Genomic DNA, 17,556 nt, shown 5'->3' on the forward strand with positions numbered 1-17,556 from the left:
CATCATCAACAACCTCGTCAACAGCAGAATACAGCACCACCAAGAAAATTCAAGCCAAGGCCTCCAAGAAGGCAACTTGACCCTCTACCAGTACCTTATAGCCAAATATTCCCATATTTGCAAAAGTAGGGCCTTCTGACGTTGAGGGAGTTAAAACCGGCTGTCTTTCCATATCCACCCGGATATGATGCTAATGCCCATTGTGAATTTCACATGGGAGCGCCCGGCCATACTCTGGAGAATTGTTTTGCATTCCAAAATAGGGTACAAGACCTGATTGAAGCAAAAGTTGTTACTTTCACTCCAAGACGCCCGAACGTGAACACTAATCCCATGCCAACACATGGAGATGCTTCCGTCAGTTCCATTGAGGAGAGTGATCAGGGAGAACTGATTCTTAAGGTTGAAGAGATTCAAACCCCTATCACCATGATAGGGGCACAACTGCTAAAAAGTGGTCTAGTCCCAGAGGAGCTAGTCAATGATGAGAATGATAAAGGGTTGAGGAATTTCATACAACAAATGCTGGATCGAGGCGAATTACAGATAAATCGCCGTGTTAAGAACAAGGGAGAGGAGGAGATAGCCGTCGTGGTGGACATCCTCTATGATGAGGTTAACGTGGACATCCCTTTTGATGAGGTTAACGTGGACATCCCTTTTGATGAGGTTAACGTGGACATCCCTTTTGATGAGGTTAATGTGGTCATCCCTTATGATGAGGTTAATGTGGAAATCCCCATAAACCCATTGGTGATAGAGTTTCCAGCACCGTTCGTGTATAAGGACGAGAAGGCGGTACCGTGGATATATCAGCCCAGAGCTTTTAAGCAAGGGCAGGAAGACCGACCCGTAGTAATCAATGAACCAAAGGTTACCTCAATTGTGGGGCCAGCCGGAATGACGCGCAGTGGCCGAGTGTTCGCGCCAAGGGCTGTTGATGCTTCTACAAAAGCCAAAGGGAAAGAAGTTGCTACTCCTGTCCAAATCCCTGTCCCTAGTCGAGAAATGCAAGAAATGCATCTGTCACCTAAAGCTGCGGTCACTCGTGAGGAGGCTGAGGAATTTCTAAGGATAATCAAGAAAAGTGATTATAAAGTGGTGGACCAACTGAATCAAACACCTTCAAAAATCTCCATGTTATCTCTGTTGCTCAACTCAGAAGCGCACAGGAATTCATTATTAAAAGTATTAAGCGCAGCACACATCACGAAAGACATAACAACAGAACAGTTTGACGATGTGATAGCTTGCGTAACCACTGGAAATTTTTTGGGGTTTAATGATGATGAGCTGCCAGTTGAGGGAAAGAACCATAACAAGGCCCTACATATCTCCTTGAAATGCATAGACACTATAATATCAAGGGTATTAGTAGACACGGGTTCCTCACTGAATGTCATGCCAAAAACCACTTTGATAAAGCTGCCGATGGAGGGGATGAATATGAAGCCCAGTACCCTAATTGTGAAAGCATTCGATGGCTCAAGACGAGCAGTGATAGGAGAGGTTGACCTACCAATCAAAATAGGCCCAACCTTTTTCAATATCACATTCCAGGTTATAGACATACATCCCGGTTATAGTTGCCTACTTGGAAGACCATGGATCCACTCTGCAGGTGCCGTCACCTCCACTTTACACCAAAAGCTAAAATTCATTACCAATAACAAGATGATTGTGATTGGAGGGGAGGAGGACATTTTGGTTAGCCACTTAACATCTTTCCGATATATCGAAGTGGATGGCGAGATAACCGAGACACCATTCCAGTCCTTGGAAGTGGTAAATATGATGGCTGTCCAACAGACATTGGAGACTCCGAAGTCAGGACCGTCCATGGCCTCGTGGCAAGGAGCTAAGGCTGTGATGGAAAGCGAAAGTGCTCATGACTGGGGCAAAGTGGTGGAAGTGAACCAGAAGCGAGACAAGTTTGGGTTAGGGTATGACCCATCGTCAATTGAAGCCGGTAACCAACATGATAAGGAGCATATCCCTCATGTAGAGGAAACGTTCGCCAGCGCTGGCCACATTTTTGGCAACCAGGTGGCAATGATCAATGTTGAAGATCACAAGGAAGGGGTGTCTAGCTGGATACGACAAGCCGCGCCTAATGAAGAACTGACAAACTGGAAGGCTGTGGAAGTCCCCCAATTTTTTCAAAAGTAATTTTATTATTTTAGACAAAACCCTGTGCTCTGCCCAAGGCACAGTGGCATGTTGTAGGGCCTCCTTTATCTTTTTAAGAGTTTTTATATCAATAATAAATGGAGATTTGCATTCAAATTTTTGTTCCTTTCCTTTCGTTTTTCTATTACAAAAAAATGGCATCAATTTTTAATGCACGCACTTTCTAAAGAAACTGCATAAATCATAACATGCAGAGACACCACCGAGACCATTGATAACGACACTGCTAGGGTCTGGCATGACTTTGATTGTCCAATCTACCAAGCTGAAGATGAAGTGGGGGAAGATTGCGAACTTCCCGAAGAGTTGGCCAGATTACTCAGACAAGAAGAGAAGGTCATTCAACCACACCAGGAGGACGTCGAAGTTATCAACCTGGGAACAGAAGAAGACAAAAGAGAAGTAAGGGTAGGCGCCGCGCTTCAAGATGCAGTGAAGACTAGATTGATAGAGCTCCTCCATGAATATAACGATGTGTTTGCATGGTCATGCCAAGATATGTCCGGATTAGACACTGATATCGTGACCCACAAGCTTCCCCTTAAAAAAGAATGCTCTGCCGTCAAACAGAAACTAAGAAGAACTCGACCGGATATGGCTCTCAAGATCACAGAAGAGGTGAGAAAGCAGTTTGACGCTGGTTTCCTGGAAGTCGCTAAGTACCCACAATGGGTTGCCAACATTGTACCGGTATCAAAGAAAGATGGGAAGGTCCGCATGTGCGTAGATTACCGAGACTTAAATAGAGCTAGTCCCAAAGACGATTTCCCATTACCTCACATTGATGTATTGGTAGATAACACAGCCCAGTTCTCTGTATTTTCCTTTATGGATGGCTTCTCTGGATACAACCAAATTAAAATGGATCCCGAGGACATGGAGAAGACCACGTTCATTACTCCTTGGGGCACTTTTTGTTACAAGGTAATGCCGTTTGGATTAAAGAACGCTGGGGCAACATATCAACGCGCTATGGTGACCCTCTTTCATGACATGATTCATAAAGAGATCGAGGTGTATGTTGACGACATGATTGCCAAATCCCAGACAGAAGAGGAACATATCACTAATCTGGAGAAACTGTTTGCTCGTTTGAGGAAGTTTAGGTTGAGACTTAATCCTAACAAATGCACATTTGGGGTTCGATCTGGGAAGCTTTTAGGCTTTATTGTAAGCCAAAAGGGAATTGAGGTAGATCCTGACAAGGTTCGAGCCATTCAGAACATGCCTGCACCAAGGACTGAGAAGGAAGTCCGTGGTTTCTTAGGAAGACTGAATTACATCGCTCGGTTTATCTCTCATCTTACTGCCACGTGTAAACCAATATTCAAGCTTTTAAGGAAGAATCAAGGCGTGGAGTGGAATGATGACTGCCAAATAGCATTCGACAAAATTAAAGAATACTTACAAGAGCCACCGATTCTGATGCCCCCTGCAGAAGGGAGACCCCTCATCATGTACTTAACAGTGCTCGACGAGTCCATGGGTTATGTATTGGGACAACAAGATGAGACTGGTAGAAAAGAACATGCCATATATTATCGGAGCAAGAAGTTTAATGATTGCGAGACCAGATATTCCTTACTCGAGAAGACTTGTTGTGCACTCGCATGGGCCGCTAAGCGTCTCAGACAGTACATGCTAACTCACACGACTTGGTTGGTATCTAAAATGGATCCCATCAAGTACATATTCGAGAAACCAGCTCTTACCGGTAGGATTGCTCGATGGCAGATGTTGTTGTCAGAGTACGATATTCAATATGTTGCACAAAAGGCAATCAAAGGAAGCGTACTAGCAGACCATCTTGCCCACCAACCGTTAGAGGATTACCAACCTTTGAAGTTTGACTTCCCAGATGAGGACATCATGGTTGTCAAGGATGCTGAGGACTCCGAACAAGAAGAAAATCTCGAACCAAAAGCAGGCTGGACTCTCATGTTCGATGGTGCCTCAAATGCAATAGGCCATGGAGTTGGGGCAGTGTTGATGTCTCCCAAGAATTTCCATCTACCGTTCATTGCAAAGCTCTGTTTTACCTGCACAAATAACATGGCTGAGTATGAAGCTTGCATATTAGGGTTGGAAGAGGCTATTGAGTTGAAGATCAAGGTGCTCGAGGTATTCGGGGATTCCGCCCTAGTGATACATCAGATCAAAGGTGATTGGGAAACAAGACATGCCAACCTAATTCCATATCGGAATTACGTGCTGAAGTTACTCCCAAAATTTGACAAAATCACTTTTTCTCATATTCCTCGAGAAGAGAATCAAATGGCAGATGCTTTAGCAACCTTGCCTTCCATGTACAAGTTGATATGGCCCAACCCTCAGCCTCACATTGAAATCAGGCGTTTTGATGAACCCGCGCATTGCCTGACGACAGCAGAAGAGCCAGATGGTAAACCCTGGTTCTTTGACATCAAACGGTATCTAGAGAAACAGGAATACCCAGTAGGGGCCTCTAGCCTTGACAAAAGGACCCTCAGGAGGCTGGCATCGAAGTTCCTCTTGAATGGGGAAGTATTGTACAAGCAAAATTATGACATGGTTTTGTTGAGGTGTGTGGACGAACAAGAAGCTAATCAGCTTATGAAGGACATACACGAAGGGTCTTTCGGCACACACGCAAATGGGCACTCCATGGCGAAGAAAATCCTTAGGGCAGGTTACTATTGGTTAACGATGGAAGCTGACTGTTATCATTACACCAGAGCATGCCACAAGTGTCAGATCTATGCTGACAAAATACATGTACCGCCTACCCCGTTGAATGTTATAGCATCACCTTGGCCTTTCTCTATGTGGGGCATCGACATGATTGGGATGATAGAACCCAAAGCATCTAATGGCCATAGATTTATCTTGGTGGCCATAGACTACTTTACTAAATGGGTGGAAGCCGCATCTTATGCGAATGTCACAAAGCACGTAGTCGCCCGTTTCTTAAAGAACAACATCATATGCCGATATGGGGTTCCCAACAAAATCATCACTGATAATGGGTCCAATCTCAACAACAAGACCATGGAGGAGTTATGCACAATGTTCAAGATCGAGCATCACAACTCGTCACCATATCGACCTAAGATGAATGGGGTTGTTGAAGCTGCGAACAAAAATATCAAGAAGATCATCCAGAAGATGGTAGTCACGTATAAGGATTGGCATGAGATGTTACCTTTTGCGTTACATGGTTATCGTACGTCAGTACGAACTTCAATAGGGGCAACCCCGTACTCTTTAGTATACGGCATGGAAGCAGTTCTCCCCATAGAAGTAGAGATTCCCTCGATGAGAGTCTTAATGGAGGCTAAGTTAGACGAGGCAGAATGGGTTCAATCAAGGTACGACGAGCTCAACCTTATTGAGGAGAAACGCTTGAAAGCATTAGGTCACGGTCAACTCTATCAGAGGCGTCTTAAGAAGGCATTTGATAAGAAAGTTCGTCCCAGGGTGTTTCAAGAGGGTGATTTGCTGCTAAAGAAAATCTTGCCCATTCACAAGGACTCTAGGGGGAAGTGGACACCGAATTATGAAGGTCCATTTGTGGTGGTTAGAGCCTTTTCCGGAGGCGCTCTAATCCTGGCAGCTATGGATGGTGATTAATTGCCACTTCCCACCAATGCTGATGCTGTTAAAAACTACTTTGCCTAGAAAAGTGGAATGATAAAAGGCCGCTAAATCGAAAACCTGAAAAGGCGATATAGGCAAAAAATGGCTATCTCGGTGGATCGAAAACCCGAAAGGGCGATCCAGGCAAAAATTAGGGATAAAAATAAAAAATTTGACCCGCTGAGTTGAAAACCCGAAAGGGCGGCTCAGGCAAAAATGGGTATCCCGGTGGATCGAAAACCCGAAAGGGCGATCCAGGCAAAAGTTAGGGATTAATTCCAAGGCAAAGAACTGTACTTTCAGGCATCTAGCATGTCCCTTGAAGACAAAGAATCAATCTACCTGACTTTTCCAAAGGCAAAGTGATTGGATTATCAAAGACATAAGGATCATAGCAGTGTGGAGACTCAATAGGAACTCAATTTTATTGCCACTTTGTTTCTATACACAACAATTACCTCATTAAGGAATTGCATCTTTATGTACAATCGCCCATTCAAGGGTCAAATCAATAAAAGAGAAATTTTCTCGACAAAAGTTGTGCCCAAATTGTTTTGCATTTTATCTGTTTGTTTGCAAAGCACCTTTATTTTTGATAAACATCACTCTTAAAGATTTTGGAGAAAATAAAAACACGTAATAGAATGAAGTAATAAAATTGCTTTTGAAATAGTAAAAGGATAAACCTCCGGGTCTCCAAGTTTGCTCTTGTTTTTCATAGAGGTGTAGGATTGTGTGCAGGCACCTGTATCCATTCCAATTGTTAATCATCACCTCTCAAAGATATACTCATGGTATAGCCAAACCGGGGCAAGTCTCTAATGCATTTCACGCAGAAACATTAAATCGTAGTTGGAGTTGAGAAGTCTGAACCCTTCAGTGGTTTGGGGCATCCCGAATATATTCCCAAAATCACCCAGTGGGGCATCAAAATTTTGATCTCCATCATAACAAAAAGTCCACACCGCTGGCACCATCACCCAAAGCAAAAAACGCCCTAATCAGGGCATATTCCAATTACCCAATTGCATTCCCACATGCATCACATGCATCAATTACATACATAATTTTCCTACCAAATAGGAAAATTCACCCAGAAGAAATCATACCGATCATTGGCATACATATGCATAGCCTTACACGGTTCGCATTCCTATATGCACAGTTAAATATCCCTAGCAAATGCATAATGCATACACTTCATGGATCCTCCCATGCATGGCATTTCCACCCAAAGTGGAACATCATACAAAAATCAAACATAATATGATAAGGATCTAAGGTCATTCATGTCTATCTTAGACATTTCTCATTTCCCAAATAAAGTTATTACCCTCCGTACGCTCATGGAATCATTTCCTGGCCAGTCATTTCTCTCAACTTCGTGGTTGATAGTAATATTCCCAGCATTTTCTTTGCTACCATTGCTCCCCAAGCAGAGGTTACCATAAAGGTCTCTTGTGAGTTTCTTCCCTGCAGAGCTTCTTCAACAGGTTTCCTCCAAAAGGAATCTTTTCTAAAAATATCCCCCCAACAGACATTCATTCTTTGAGATATTACTTCATTTATATGGAGAATCTCACTTTCGCTATTTGAGATGCTGTCTCATTAATATGAGGAGTCTCATTCTAGTTTTTCTTTTAAGATACTGCTCTAGTATCCTCGGAGAGTCTCAGATTCAATTAAGGTATCATTCCCTTATTCGGAATATCTTAATTCTATCGTATGAGATGCTGCTTCGACTCGATACAGAGAATCTCATCTTTCGCTGTTTGAGATGCTGTCTCATTAATATGAGGAGTCTCATTCTAGTTTTTCTTTTGAGATACTGCTCTAGTATCCTCGGAGAGTCTCAGATTCAATTAAGGTATCATTCCCTTATTCGGAATATCTTAATTCTATCGTATGAGATGCTGCTTCGACTCGATACAGAGAATCTCATCTTTCGCTGTTTGAGATGCTGTCTCATTAATATGAGGAGTCTCATTCTAGTTTTTCTTTTGAGATACTGCTCTAGTATCCTCGAAGAGTCTCAGATTCAATTAAGGTATCATTCCCTTGTTCGGAATATCTTAATTCTATCGTATGAGATGCTGCTTCGACTCGATACAGAGAATCTCATCTTTCGCTGTTTGAGATGCTGTCTCATTAATATGAGGAGTCTCATTCTAGTTTTTCTTTTGAGATACTGCTCTAGTATCCTCGAAGAGTCTTAGATTCAATTAAGGTATCATTCCCTTGTTCGGAATATCTTAATTCTATCATATGAGATGCTGCTTCGACTCGATACAGAGAATCTCATCTTTCGCTGTTTGAGATGCTGTCTCATTAATATGAGGAGTCTCATTCTAGTTTTTCTTTTGAGATACTGCTCTAGTATCCTCGGAGAGTCTCAAATTCAATTAAGGTATCATTCCCTTATTCGGAATATCTTAATTCTATCGTATGAGATGCTGCTTTGACTCGATACAGAGAATCTCATCTTTCGCTGTTTGAGATGCTGTCTCATTAATATGAGGAGTCTCATTCTAGTTTTTCTTTTGAGATACTGCTCTAGTATCCTCGGAGAGTCTCAGATTCAATTAAGGTATCATTCCCTTATTCGGAATATCTTAATTCTATCGTATGAGATGCTGCTTCGACTCGATACAGAGAATATCATCTTTCGCTGTTTGAGATGCTGTCTCATTAATATGAGGAGTCTCATTCTAGTTTTTCTTTTGAGATACTGCTCTAGTATCCTCGGAGAGTCTCAGATTCAATTAAGGTATCATTCCCTTGTTCGGAATATCTTAATTCTATCATATGAGATGCTGCTTCGACTCGATACAGAGAATCTCATCTTTCGTTGTTTGAGATGCTGTCTCATTAATATGAGGAGTCTCATTCTAGTTTTTCTTTTGAGATACTGCTCTAGTATCCTCGAAGAGTCTTAGATTCAATTAAGGTATCATTCCCTTGTTTGGAATATCTTAATTCTATCATATGAGATGCTGCTTCGACTCGATACAGAGAATCTCATCTTTTGCTGTTTGAGATGCTGTCTCATCAATATGAGGAGTCTCATTCTAGTTTTTCTTTTGAGATACTGCTCTAGTATCCTCGGAGAGTCTCAGATTCAATTAAGGTATCATTCCCTTATTCGGAATATCTTAATTCTATCGTATGAGATGCTGCTTCGACTCGATACAGAGAATCTCATCTTTCGCTGTTTGAGATGCTGTCTCATTAATATGAGGAGTCTCATTCTAGTTTTTCTTTTGAGATACTTCTCTAGTATCCTCGGAGAGTCTCAGATTCAATTAAGGTATCATTCCCTTATTCGGAATATCTTAATTCTATCGTATGAGATGCTGCTTTGACTCGATACAGAGAATCTCATCTTTCGCTGTTTGAGATGCTGTCTCATCAATATGAGGAGTCTCATTCCAGTTTTCTTTTGAGATACTGCTCTAGTATCCTCGGAGAGTCTCAGATTCAATTAAGGTATCATTCCCTTGTTCGGAATATCTTAATTCTATCATATGAGATGCTGCTTCGACTGGATACAAAGAATCTCATTTTTTTCTTTACTGGTTGAGATGTTGCTTCATCAACATGAAGAGTCTCATTCAGTTTTAGAAACATTGTTCTACTCATTACCAGAAGGTCTTGGATACAGTTGGGACATCATTCCTTTAATGGGATACCTCGATTGTAATTATCCAAGATATTGTGCTGACGATTCTTTCTCATACTGTATTTCTCACTACATTTTTTCTTTATGAATTTATTCCTTCCATTTCGAAGGACAAAATTCGGGTCTTCATGTATTTAATTACCCTTCACTATGAACGCATGAAGACTACTGTCATTTCTGCTTTCTAGTTCACTGTAATTAAATAGGGGCAGCTATCATACCCCAATTTTGTCCGGGCATATTTAAAATTTCATACAGTTGATTTCATTTTGATTTGCATCGTATGTTCAACATGACATGCATATCATTCGGCCGTACAAGTTTTAAAACCTAGTGTGATTAAATTCAAGTATTGATCGTGCTTGTTTGATTCAGAATTGGTGATTCATTGAAAAATATGGCATGGTTCATTAGCCATGATCATGTGGTCAGTCAAGTCATGTTCAATCATACAGTTATGCTTAAGACATGGTCTAACAAAATCCAAATCCAATTATTTTTGCTTCCATTTTTTTTAAATACATTTTTTTATCAATCCATCCTACATCCATAACAATCATACCTCTTAACAAAGAAAAAAAACAATCCATTTAAACATACTTCAAAGTCCACATTTAATGGCCCAAATCCATAACATTGGCTTTAAGCAAGGCAAAAAGCAGAAAGTTACATCGTGATCATAATAAGCATGATGACGGATGGATGATCTAAACAAGTGACAAAATGGTACTTATCCATTTACCATAGCCTAGTATGCCTAAGCTGAGTTTTTACAAATGAGAGAAATCACAATGTGACGAAGCAGCTGCCATATTACAAAAGCATGGTACTCCAAACCGCCAATTCGAAAATGGATACCAATGACATCAAACTTGCGGCCTGGCCATTTCCCAAGTGTGTGAATCACCTTGTAATCATCTTCTCATTTGCGCAATATCACGAATGTTTGACCGGCAACCTAACAAAGTTCACACAGGCAAAGCAATGAGCAAGGTAAGAGCAAATATGGAACGGTTATGTCGGGATACATGAAGATAAGATCCTAACTGCAATGCATTCTAATCCATAAGCTACACAAACCATTACTGCCACAATAAGTATAACAACTTACACATAAGCTAAATGTCCAAGCAGAACCTGAGCAATGGATATAGCTGCAGCCTCATACAATTTCTATTCTATTCCATCAAGAAAGACCGACAAATGGAAGCGTTGGCGGGAAAGATATGCAACAGGTCGAAACAGGTGGTAACCGTTGATGTAAACTAGCAGGACACTCATTCTGTGGAAACTCCAAAGGATACATTTCTGGCCACGACTGGAACTGGATCTTTCCACGGTTAATCCTCTGATTTTGGTCTCCTGGTATTAAAACAGGGAAGCTAACATATGCATGCCACAGCGTGAACTTGCACCAGGATATGTACATCCCGTAATACCTGCAACAAGAACAGCATTTGACAAGTCCAATTACCGCAGACCAAATACCAAGTACAGATGGAGCATGTCCAAAATTAAACCAAACAGCCGACAAAAATTCACGGTCAAAACAACTTGGTTGAATGGCCACGAGAGTCTCATGCTTTTCTCTTGGTTCAGGACATTCCAAGGAATCACCTAAAGATGAAACATGATTGTACTAGTTGATGCAGGATAGCAGGACACTTGTTCTTGAGAAATTCCAAAAAATGTATTTCTATGCACAGGCTGGCGCGGACGGAAACTCGGTCTCCTGGTATTAAAACAAGGATGACAACATTAGCATATCTAGGACAGTTCTGGCTACAAGAAACTGTATAGCACACAGTAGTTTGGTTACTCAAACAAGACAGTATTTTAAGTCATTGCGGAATGCCGCATCAAGATAAGTTTCTATACTTACCGTCATGAGAACTGCCGCTTCATTGAAACAGAAGCCAAGACTTGAAAGTCGTGTATCAATGTGTCATGTACCTGCATTCACTATCAAATGGTCACAAGATTACCAAGTACATCATGGGAAAGCAATTACGACAAGATCCATTAAAAAAAAGCAAAGTCGTTAAGTTGGAATCAAACTCATCATTCATAACAGCTCAAACGGCCGCGAAACCAAATGTCATCATTACATCAGTAGAGTACAACCTGCAGAAGCACTAATTATGCAAGGTTTAAAACAGGTACCGACGTGTTACAGCATCATGATGCATGAAGAAAAGACCTTGGTCCACAACTAGTCATGTCGCCATAAGCTAGTTTGTCTCAATAACCATGGACCTGCAATGCCAACAAAACCAAGAATGATAAGTTGAAAAACAAGTCACAGTACATAGGTCCATGAAACCACTATGGGAATTCTCTCATGATGTATGCGTCAACTGCAATACATCCACTAACTGAAGGTCACATTCATATCAAAACTGTCACAGGCTACGTCGGTAAAATCAGCAAACCATGTTAAAATCACTGGTAGGGGCAGACGGCAAGAAATCCAAACCTGGTATAAAAAAGCGTTCGACATAGCATGATTAGAATGCAAACAAATGAAGAACAAGTTATTTCTTCTCAAGAAATTTATACACAAAAAGCATCCTGAAAATGGACCTTGGGACCTTAACTTGTTGATAATGCACAACCACATGCCAAGCTCATGATGCAAGTCTATCCATCACATAACCATGACATCCACCTACCTGTCATCATTCAATGATCCTGCAACCAGCAACAGCAATGAAATGTTGTGTCAAGATAAAACCAAAGCTATGGCACAATATAAATAAGAAGGAATAAAGTAATGCTTCATTTGAATGACGTTTGTGGTCGTTTTTCAGGATGTACCAAGGTGTTCCAAAACTGCAAAATTCATACCAGTAAAGAAGGTCAATCACAAAGAGTCAATAAGCCAGTAAAACAGGACAATTACTACAGTAGAAAGTGAAAATAGGTGGTTACTGCAGAGTCGCTACAGACAAAACGGGGAAGTGACTCACATACCTTTGGTCCCCACAAAATCCAGCGAAAAATTCCTCTCTAACGGAATGATTTTGGATAGATTTGCCAGCTCATGAAAGAGGAGAAAAAAACCCCGTACCTCCAAAGCTCTATATAACGACCCTCCATTGTTGGGATAAAGGATCCGAATTTCTGCGCCGTTACTCTGGAGAAATCATTCCAAAACCCTCATTAAAAAGCTCTGTTTTGAACTTGTTGAGATTTTCACACCGAAGCTCAACAAGCTCGAGCTAAGCCCCTGTCAAAACCGAAACCAACCCAAATCGTTAAAGAGGAAGCGAAGAAGACGAAAAGTTCGAGAGGAAGAAAGAACCTTGAAGGACGCTAAGGATCATTCACCTCACCTTGCCGGAGTTGAAACGTTGGACTAGCTCCAATTTGGTATTTAACATTTCCCCTTTGCATGATTTGATATTACCATCTTGTTCACATCGCCTCATAAAACTCAAACCCCATGATTATTGCATAAGACTGTTGTTGCCATGTTTGTTGTTCCGAAATTTGGCTCTTTGGATATCACTGTTTTGCAAAAAGTTACTGGTTTAAATCTGGGTTAGGATTGTTTGTTCGATTAGGAATTTGATGGTGGTTTCCGAGTCTCGTGACGGCACCGCCGTGGTTGCACGGTTTGCCTCAACGGTGAGGTGGGTTTTAGAACAAAGGAAATCGTTTTAAGAGAGGGAGAGTTTAGCGAAGGCTTTTCGTTTATGCTCACACTTTTTTTTCCTCACTAATAATACATCTGATGCTGGGATAATGAACTTTTCAAGCGTCTTTTGAATGATAACGTTACTGTACATTCATGTTTTAATGCACCATTTTTTAAATTATTATTTGTTTGGTTTTCAATGCATAGATTAAAGGGAATATATTTATGAACTTGTCGATTCCTATGTTGAGAAATGGAACAACTATCTTGAAAGATGAGGCTCCCGCCTCTTTGACTTTTTTTTTTGTTTTTTTTACTTTATTATTTATTTTAGTAATTAATAAAGATTGGGCCAGGTTTAAATCCAGTTTTTCTTCCTACATCACCTTGGATTTGTTCTTACCCCCCTGCGATTTGCAACAAAGAATAGGCTACTCGCCTTTTGGACCAAACACAATTTGCTAACAAGCACCGTTTGTTTATCTTTCCAAATATTTCTTTAAGTTAAGTAAATAAATTACATTTAAGTGGGTAATCTTGTTAATTATTCTAATGATAATTAATCAATTTATTTGTCCATTTGGATGACTATTAATTAAATTATTTAGGTGCTTAGTTGAACTCTATTAATTAAATAACCTTTGAATAAGTCGTTTTATCGATTAATCCTATATTGATTAAATATTAGAAATCATTATGAGAGAAAACTTTTAAGAATCTCTTAACTTAATTTTGAATGAAAAGGAGAATAGTAAGCCTCTGCTTCACTATCTCTCGACTATTCGAACAATTGGCGTACGCCATATTGCTCGGATCTTCGTCATTCAATTCAAACCTTAAAAAAAACTCTATAAAATTAATATATTCCCCAAATTGATTAATTAAATTCTATAAGTTTTTTTTAATAATTAATATTTAAATGAAAAGGAGATTAATAAGCTTCCGCTTTATTATCTCTCGATTATTCGAATAATTGGCGTACGCCATATTGCTCGAATTTTTGTCATTTAATTAACACCTTAAAAACTCTATAAAATTAAAATTACTTTCTCAAATTAATTACAAACCTTAAAAGCATTATTTAAATTAATTTTGAATGAAAAGGAGAATAGTAAGCTTTCGCTTTATTATCTCTCGATTATTCGAATAATTGGCGTACGCCATATTGCTCGAATTTTCGTCATTCAAATTAAAACCTTAAAATCATATAAAATTAAAATCATTTCCCCAACTTAATTATTCTAAAAGTCTCTATCTTAAATAATTAATGTTTAAATGAAAAGGAGATTAATGAGCATCCGCTCCATTATCTCTCGATTATTCGAATAATTGGCGTACGCCATATTGCTCGAATTTTCGTCATTTAATTAAAACCCCAAAACTCCTTAAAACTAAAATTACTCCCTCAATTAACTATAAATTCTAAAAGCATTATTTAAATTAATTTTGAATGAAAAGGAGAATAGTGAGCATCCGCTTCATTATCTCTCGATTATTCGAATAATTGGCGTACGCCACATTACTCGAATCTTCGTCATCAAATTAAAACACAATCGAATAAATTCAAACTATTTTCACGAACCAAACTAAAAACACTCAAACACATCAACTCAACTCGTCACCCCCGTGTGACCAAAACTCCTTTCAAAAGAACACTGTCAATCCTTTCTAATGCGCATAACAAACTAATGCTTAAGCCTCCGCCGAGAGTAGACAAGCCAGCGTTTAGCCGTTAGAACGCCGACCTACACAGTCGTTCAAACAAAACACACCAAAACCGTAGTTTGCCCGAACTACGAATGCTCTGATTTCCTTATTGCACCATAAGGATACGTAGGCAGGAGATTGCTGTATCTTCGCGAGCACACTAATAAAAAACCTCCCATTTCCCCTTTCTGAGGTCTTCATCCATCTCTATTATCAACTCTAAAGAAAGCAAATAACATTTAACTAACATTCAAATAGCAAATTAGACTAAAAGGTTCCCGTTGAGTACAACGGACGTGAGGGGTGCTAATACCTTCCCCTTGCGTAATCGACTCCCGAACCCAAATATAGTTGCGACGACCATTATTCTATTTTTCAAAGGTTTTATCGATATTTTCCTATTCCTTCATTGGGATAAATAAAGTTCGGTGGCGACTCTGTTCGAATGTAAATTTTTCCGCGACCATCGCGAGGAATCGTATTTTTCGAGATGCGACAAACAGCCATACCAATGGTTGAATGCTCCACATCAACATCGTAAACATGCTCGACAAAGGCCAAGAAAGCCAGAGAGACATATAGGCAAGTACTGCCATATTTGATCAAGAGAAGACTAATAATGTTAAAGAAACTAATTCTAGTGCTTCCCCCATACCCGTTAGGTTTTTATGCCAACACCCGATGTGACTTCCATGGTGGGGCACATATGCATTCAGCTGAAGACTGTAAGGTGCTCAAGAGCAAGGTAAAAACTCTGCTTGACTCTAAGATGTTCTCATTTGTGCCTCAAGGCCTTCTAATCAATAATACTCCTTCATTTGGTCAGGCGATTTCACCGGTCCGTGCTATGGAAGAAATTTATGAGAATAGGTTCAAAGATGATTATCATACTGGTCTCAATGAGCATGATACCGACCAACTCTGAAGAAGGTTAGCCTAACAGTGAACCAAGCACGAGAGAGCTTCCTCTACATTGACAATCATTTCTATTTCAGCATTTTCATTTGTATTTACTTTGCATGTTGAACACTTATTTGCTTTTAAGTATTGTTGTTTTCCTCTAATGGTAATATTAATGTAATGAGCATGCATGTTTTGTACGAATCCTTTCGTATTCACTCATATTTTCCATGTATATCAAAAACAAAAATATTTCTCCCATTCACTTATCAAATTTTCACTTTAGCAAAGATTGGAGGGAGGATGGCGAAAATGAAATACCAATAATTGATAATAGTATGCTTTCGAATAAAATCCTACTGATGATGTACATGCATTATTTCAAATCCCCAAACACTGGAGAGATAAGGAGTTAATCCTTAGTTAACTATTTCGAGCCTAAAAGTAGGAGTCTCTTTCGGATTTACAAACCCTTACATTTAACTCAGGGCAGGGTAATGCTCAGTTAATCTGACTACTTCAAACTACAAGGTAAAAAATCTCATATGGGGATCAACCATGTGATATTCTTCGCACACATCCTGAAGTGTCGAAGGAACCATGCAAAATCCAAAAGTTATGTCGGTTGTTCTTTAGTGACCAATGACTTGGCAATCACAACCCTTCAGCAAAATAAAAAACAAAGAGAAGAAAAACCATGCTAAGTCAAACACCCAAAGAAAAGACTTAGAAAAAATTAGGGCAATCCTGATGGACTAAAAGCTGCAAAAGTGGTCCAGGCAAAAATTGGGGATCAAAAAGCAAAAAAGAATAATCAAAAGAGGTCGTTAAGTCCTCAGCAAAAACAAAACAAAATTCAGTGACCACCATATCAAAATTAAATGGGCACCAATACCCACGAAAAAAATAAAATAAGTAGACTGTCATTTCAAGTGAACCTTGAATCATCTTAACTCTTACACCACTGAACTCTCTTGGAGAATAAATGCATGTGTTAAATTAACTGAACGTGGGACTAGAGATCATCATGAAGAAATGGTGGGTTAAATCATATTTTGAGACTTATATCCTTTGTTTCAAATAAACCGTGAACCAAGTCATGTTACAACCCTTAAAAAACCTAATTGAAGTAGGGTTTATTCTGAAAGCATACTACATCAAGATTGCGTAAACTGACTCTGAGAGATTTGCTAATCTTCTATATTGATGTCATATTCTCGCTGGATCTTTCACATACTAGCTAAATCAATATTACATTTGGACTCATGCTCCACTCGTCACACACTATCACATCATTCCAATAAATGATTTTTTTCAAAAACCGCATGAATGTCATATTAAAATTACCATTTTTGAATGAACAATTTTAATTGCAAGTTAGTACTTGACATCAAGAAAATTCCAACAAGGAACATTCAGAGGAACTTGATCATTCATCAATGATGACCTGAATTAATACCACCTCATAACCCTATGGATTAAGGTCATGGCATCCAATAACTATGAGTTGGTCATTAAAAAACAAATCTCCAAGCATCAATTGATCAAAGAGGCAAATCATTTTCATATTCAGTCAATCAGGGACTACTACAAGATTCAGACACTGGGGCAAATCATCTTAGGCCAAATCATGGTATAGTCATTCCTAAAGCTCCCATTTTAATACCCTACATACTAGGACAAACAAGTTGTAAAGTGGAAAAACTCCTTTATACTTTCAAGTTGGTTAAGCAAATTGTGCCAGACACTAGCAACCTTTGAGTTCACAACAAGTGACAATACAACATCCCATCTCCTCTTGGAAAGAAGCCTTAGGATAGAGCAA

The 17,556-nt window shown here is 39.5% G+C and overlaps 1 protein-coding gene across 1 annotated transcript in view; it reads left to right on the top strand.

Annotated features, from left to right (window-relative positions):
* Positions 1 to 333: 333 nt before the first annotated feature.
* Positions 334 to 17,556, top strand: part of LOC127095221 (uncharacterized) — a 104,449-nt gene continuing 87,226 nt past the window's right edge. Inside the window, exon 1 of the mRNA XM_051033940.1 lies at positions 334 to 2,012. Coding sequence (XP_050889897.1) covers positions 334 to 2,012 — 1,679 coding nt within the window. The remainder of the gene's footprint in view (positions 2,013 to 17,556) is intronic.

This window comes from Lathyrus oleraceus, chromosome 6 (genome assembly GCF_024323335.1).
Source record: "Lathyrus oleraceus cultivar Zhongwan6 chromosome 6, CAAS_Psat_ZW6_1.0, whole genome shotgun sequence".
NCBI classification, from domain to species: Eukaryota; Viridiplantae; Streptophyta; class Magnoliopsida; order Fabales; family Fabaceae; genus Lathyrus; species Lathyrus oleraceus.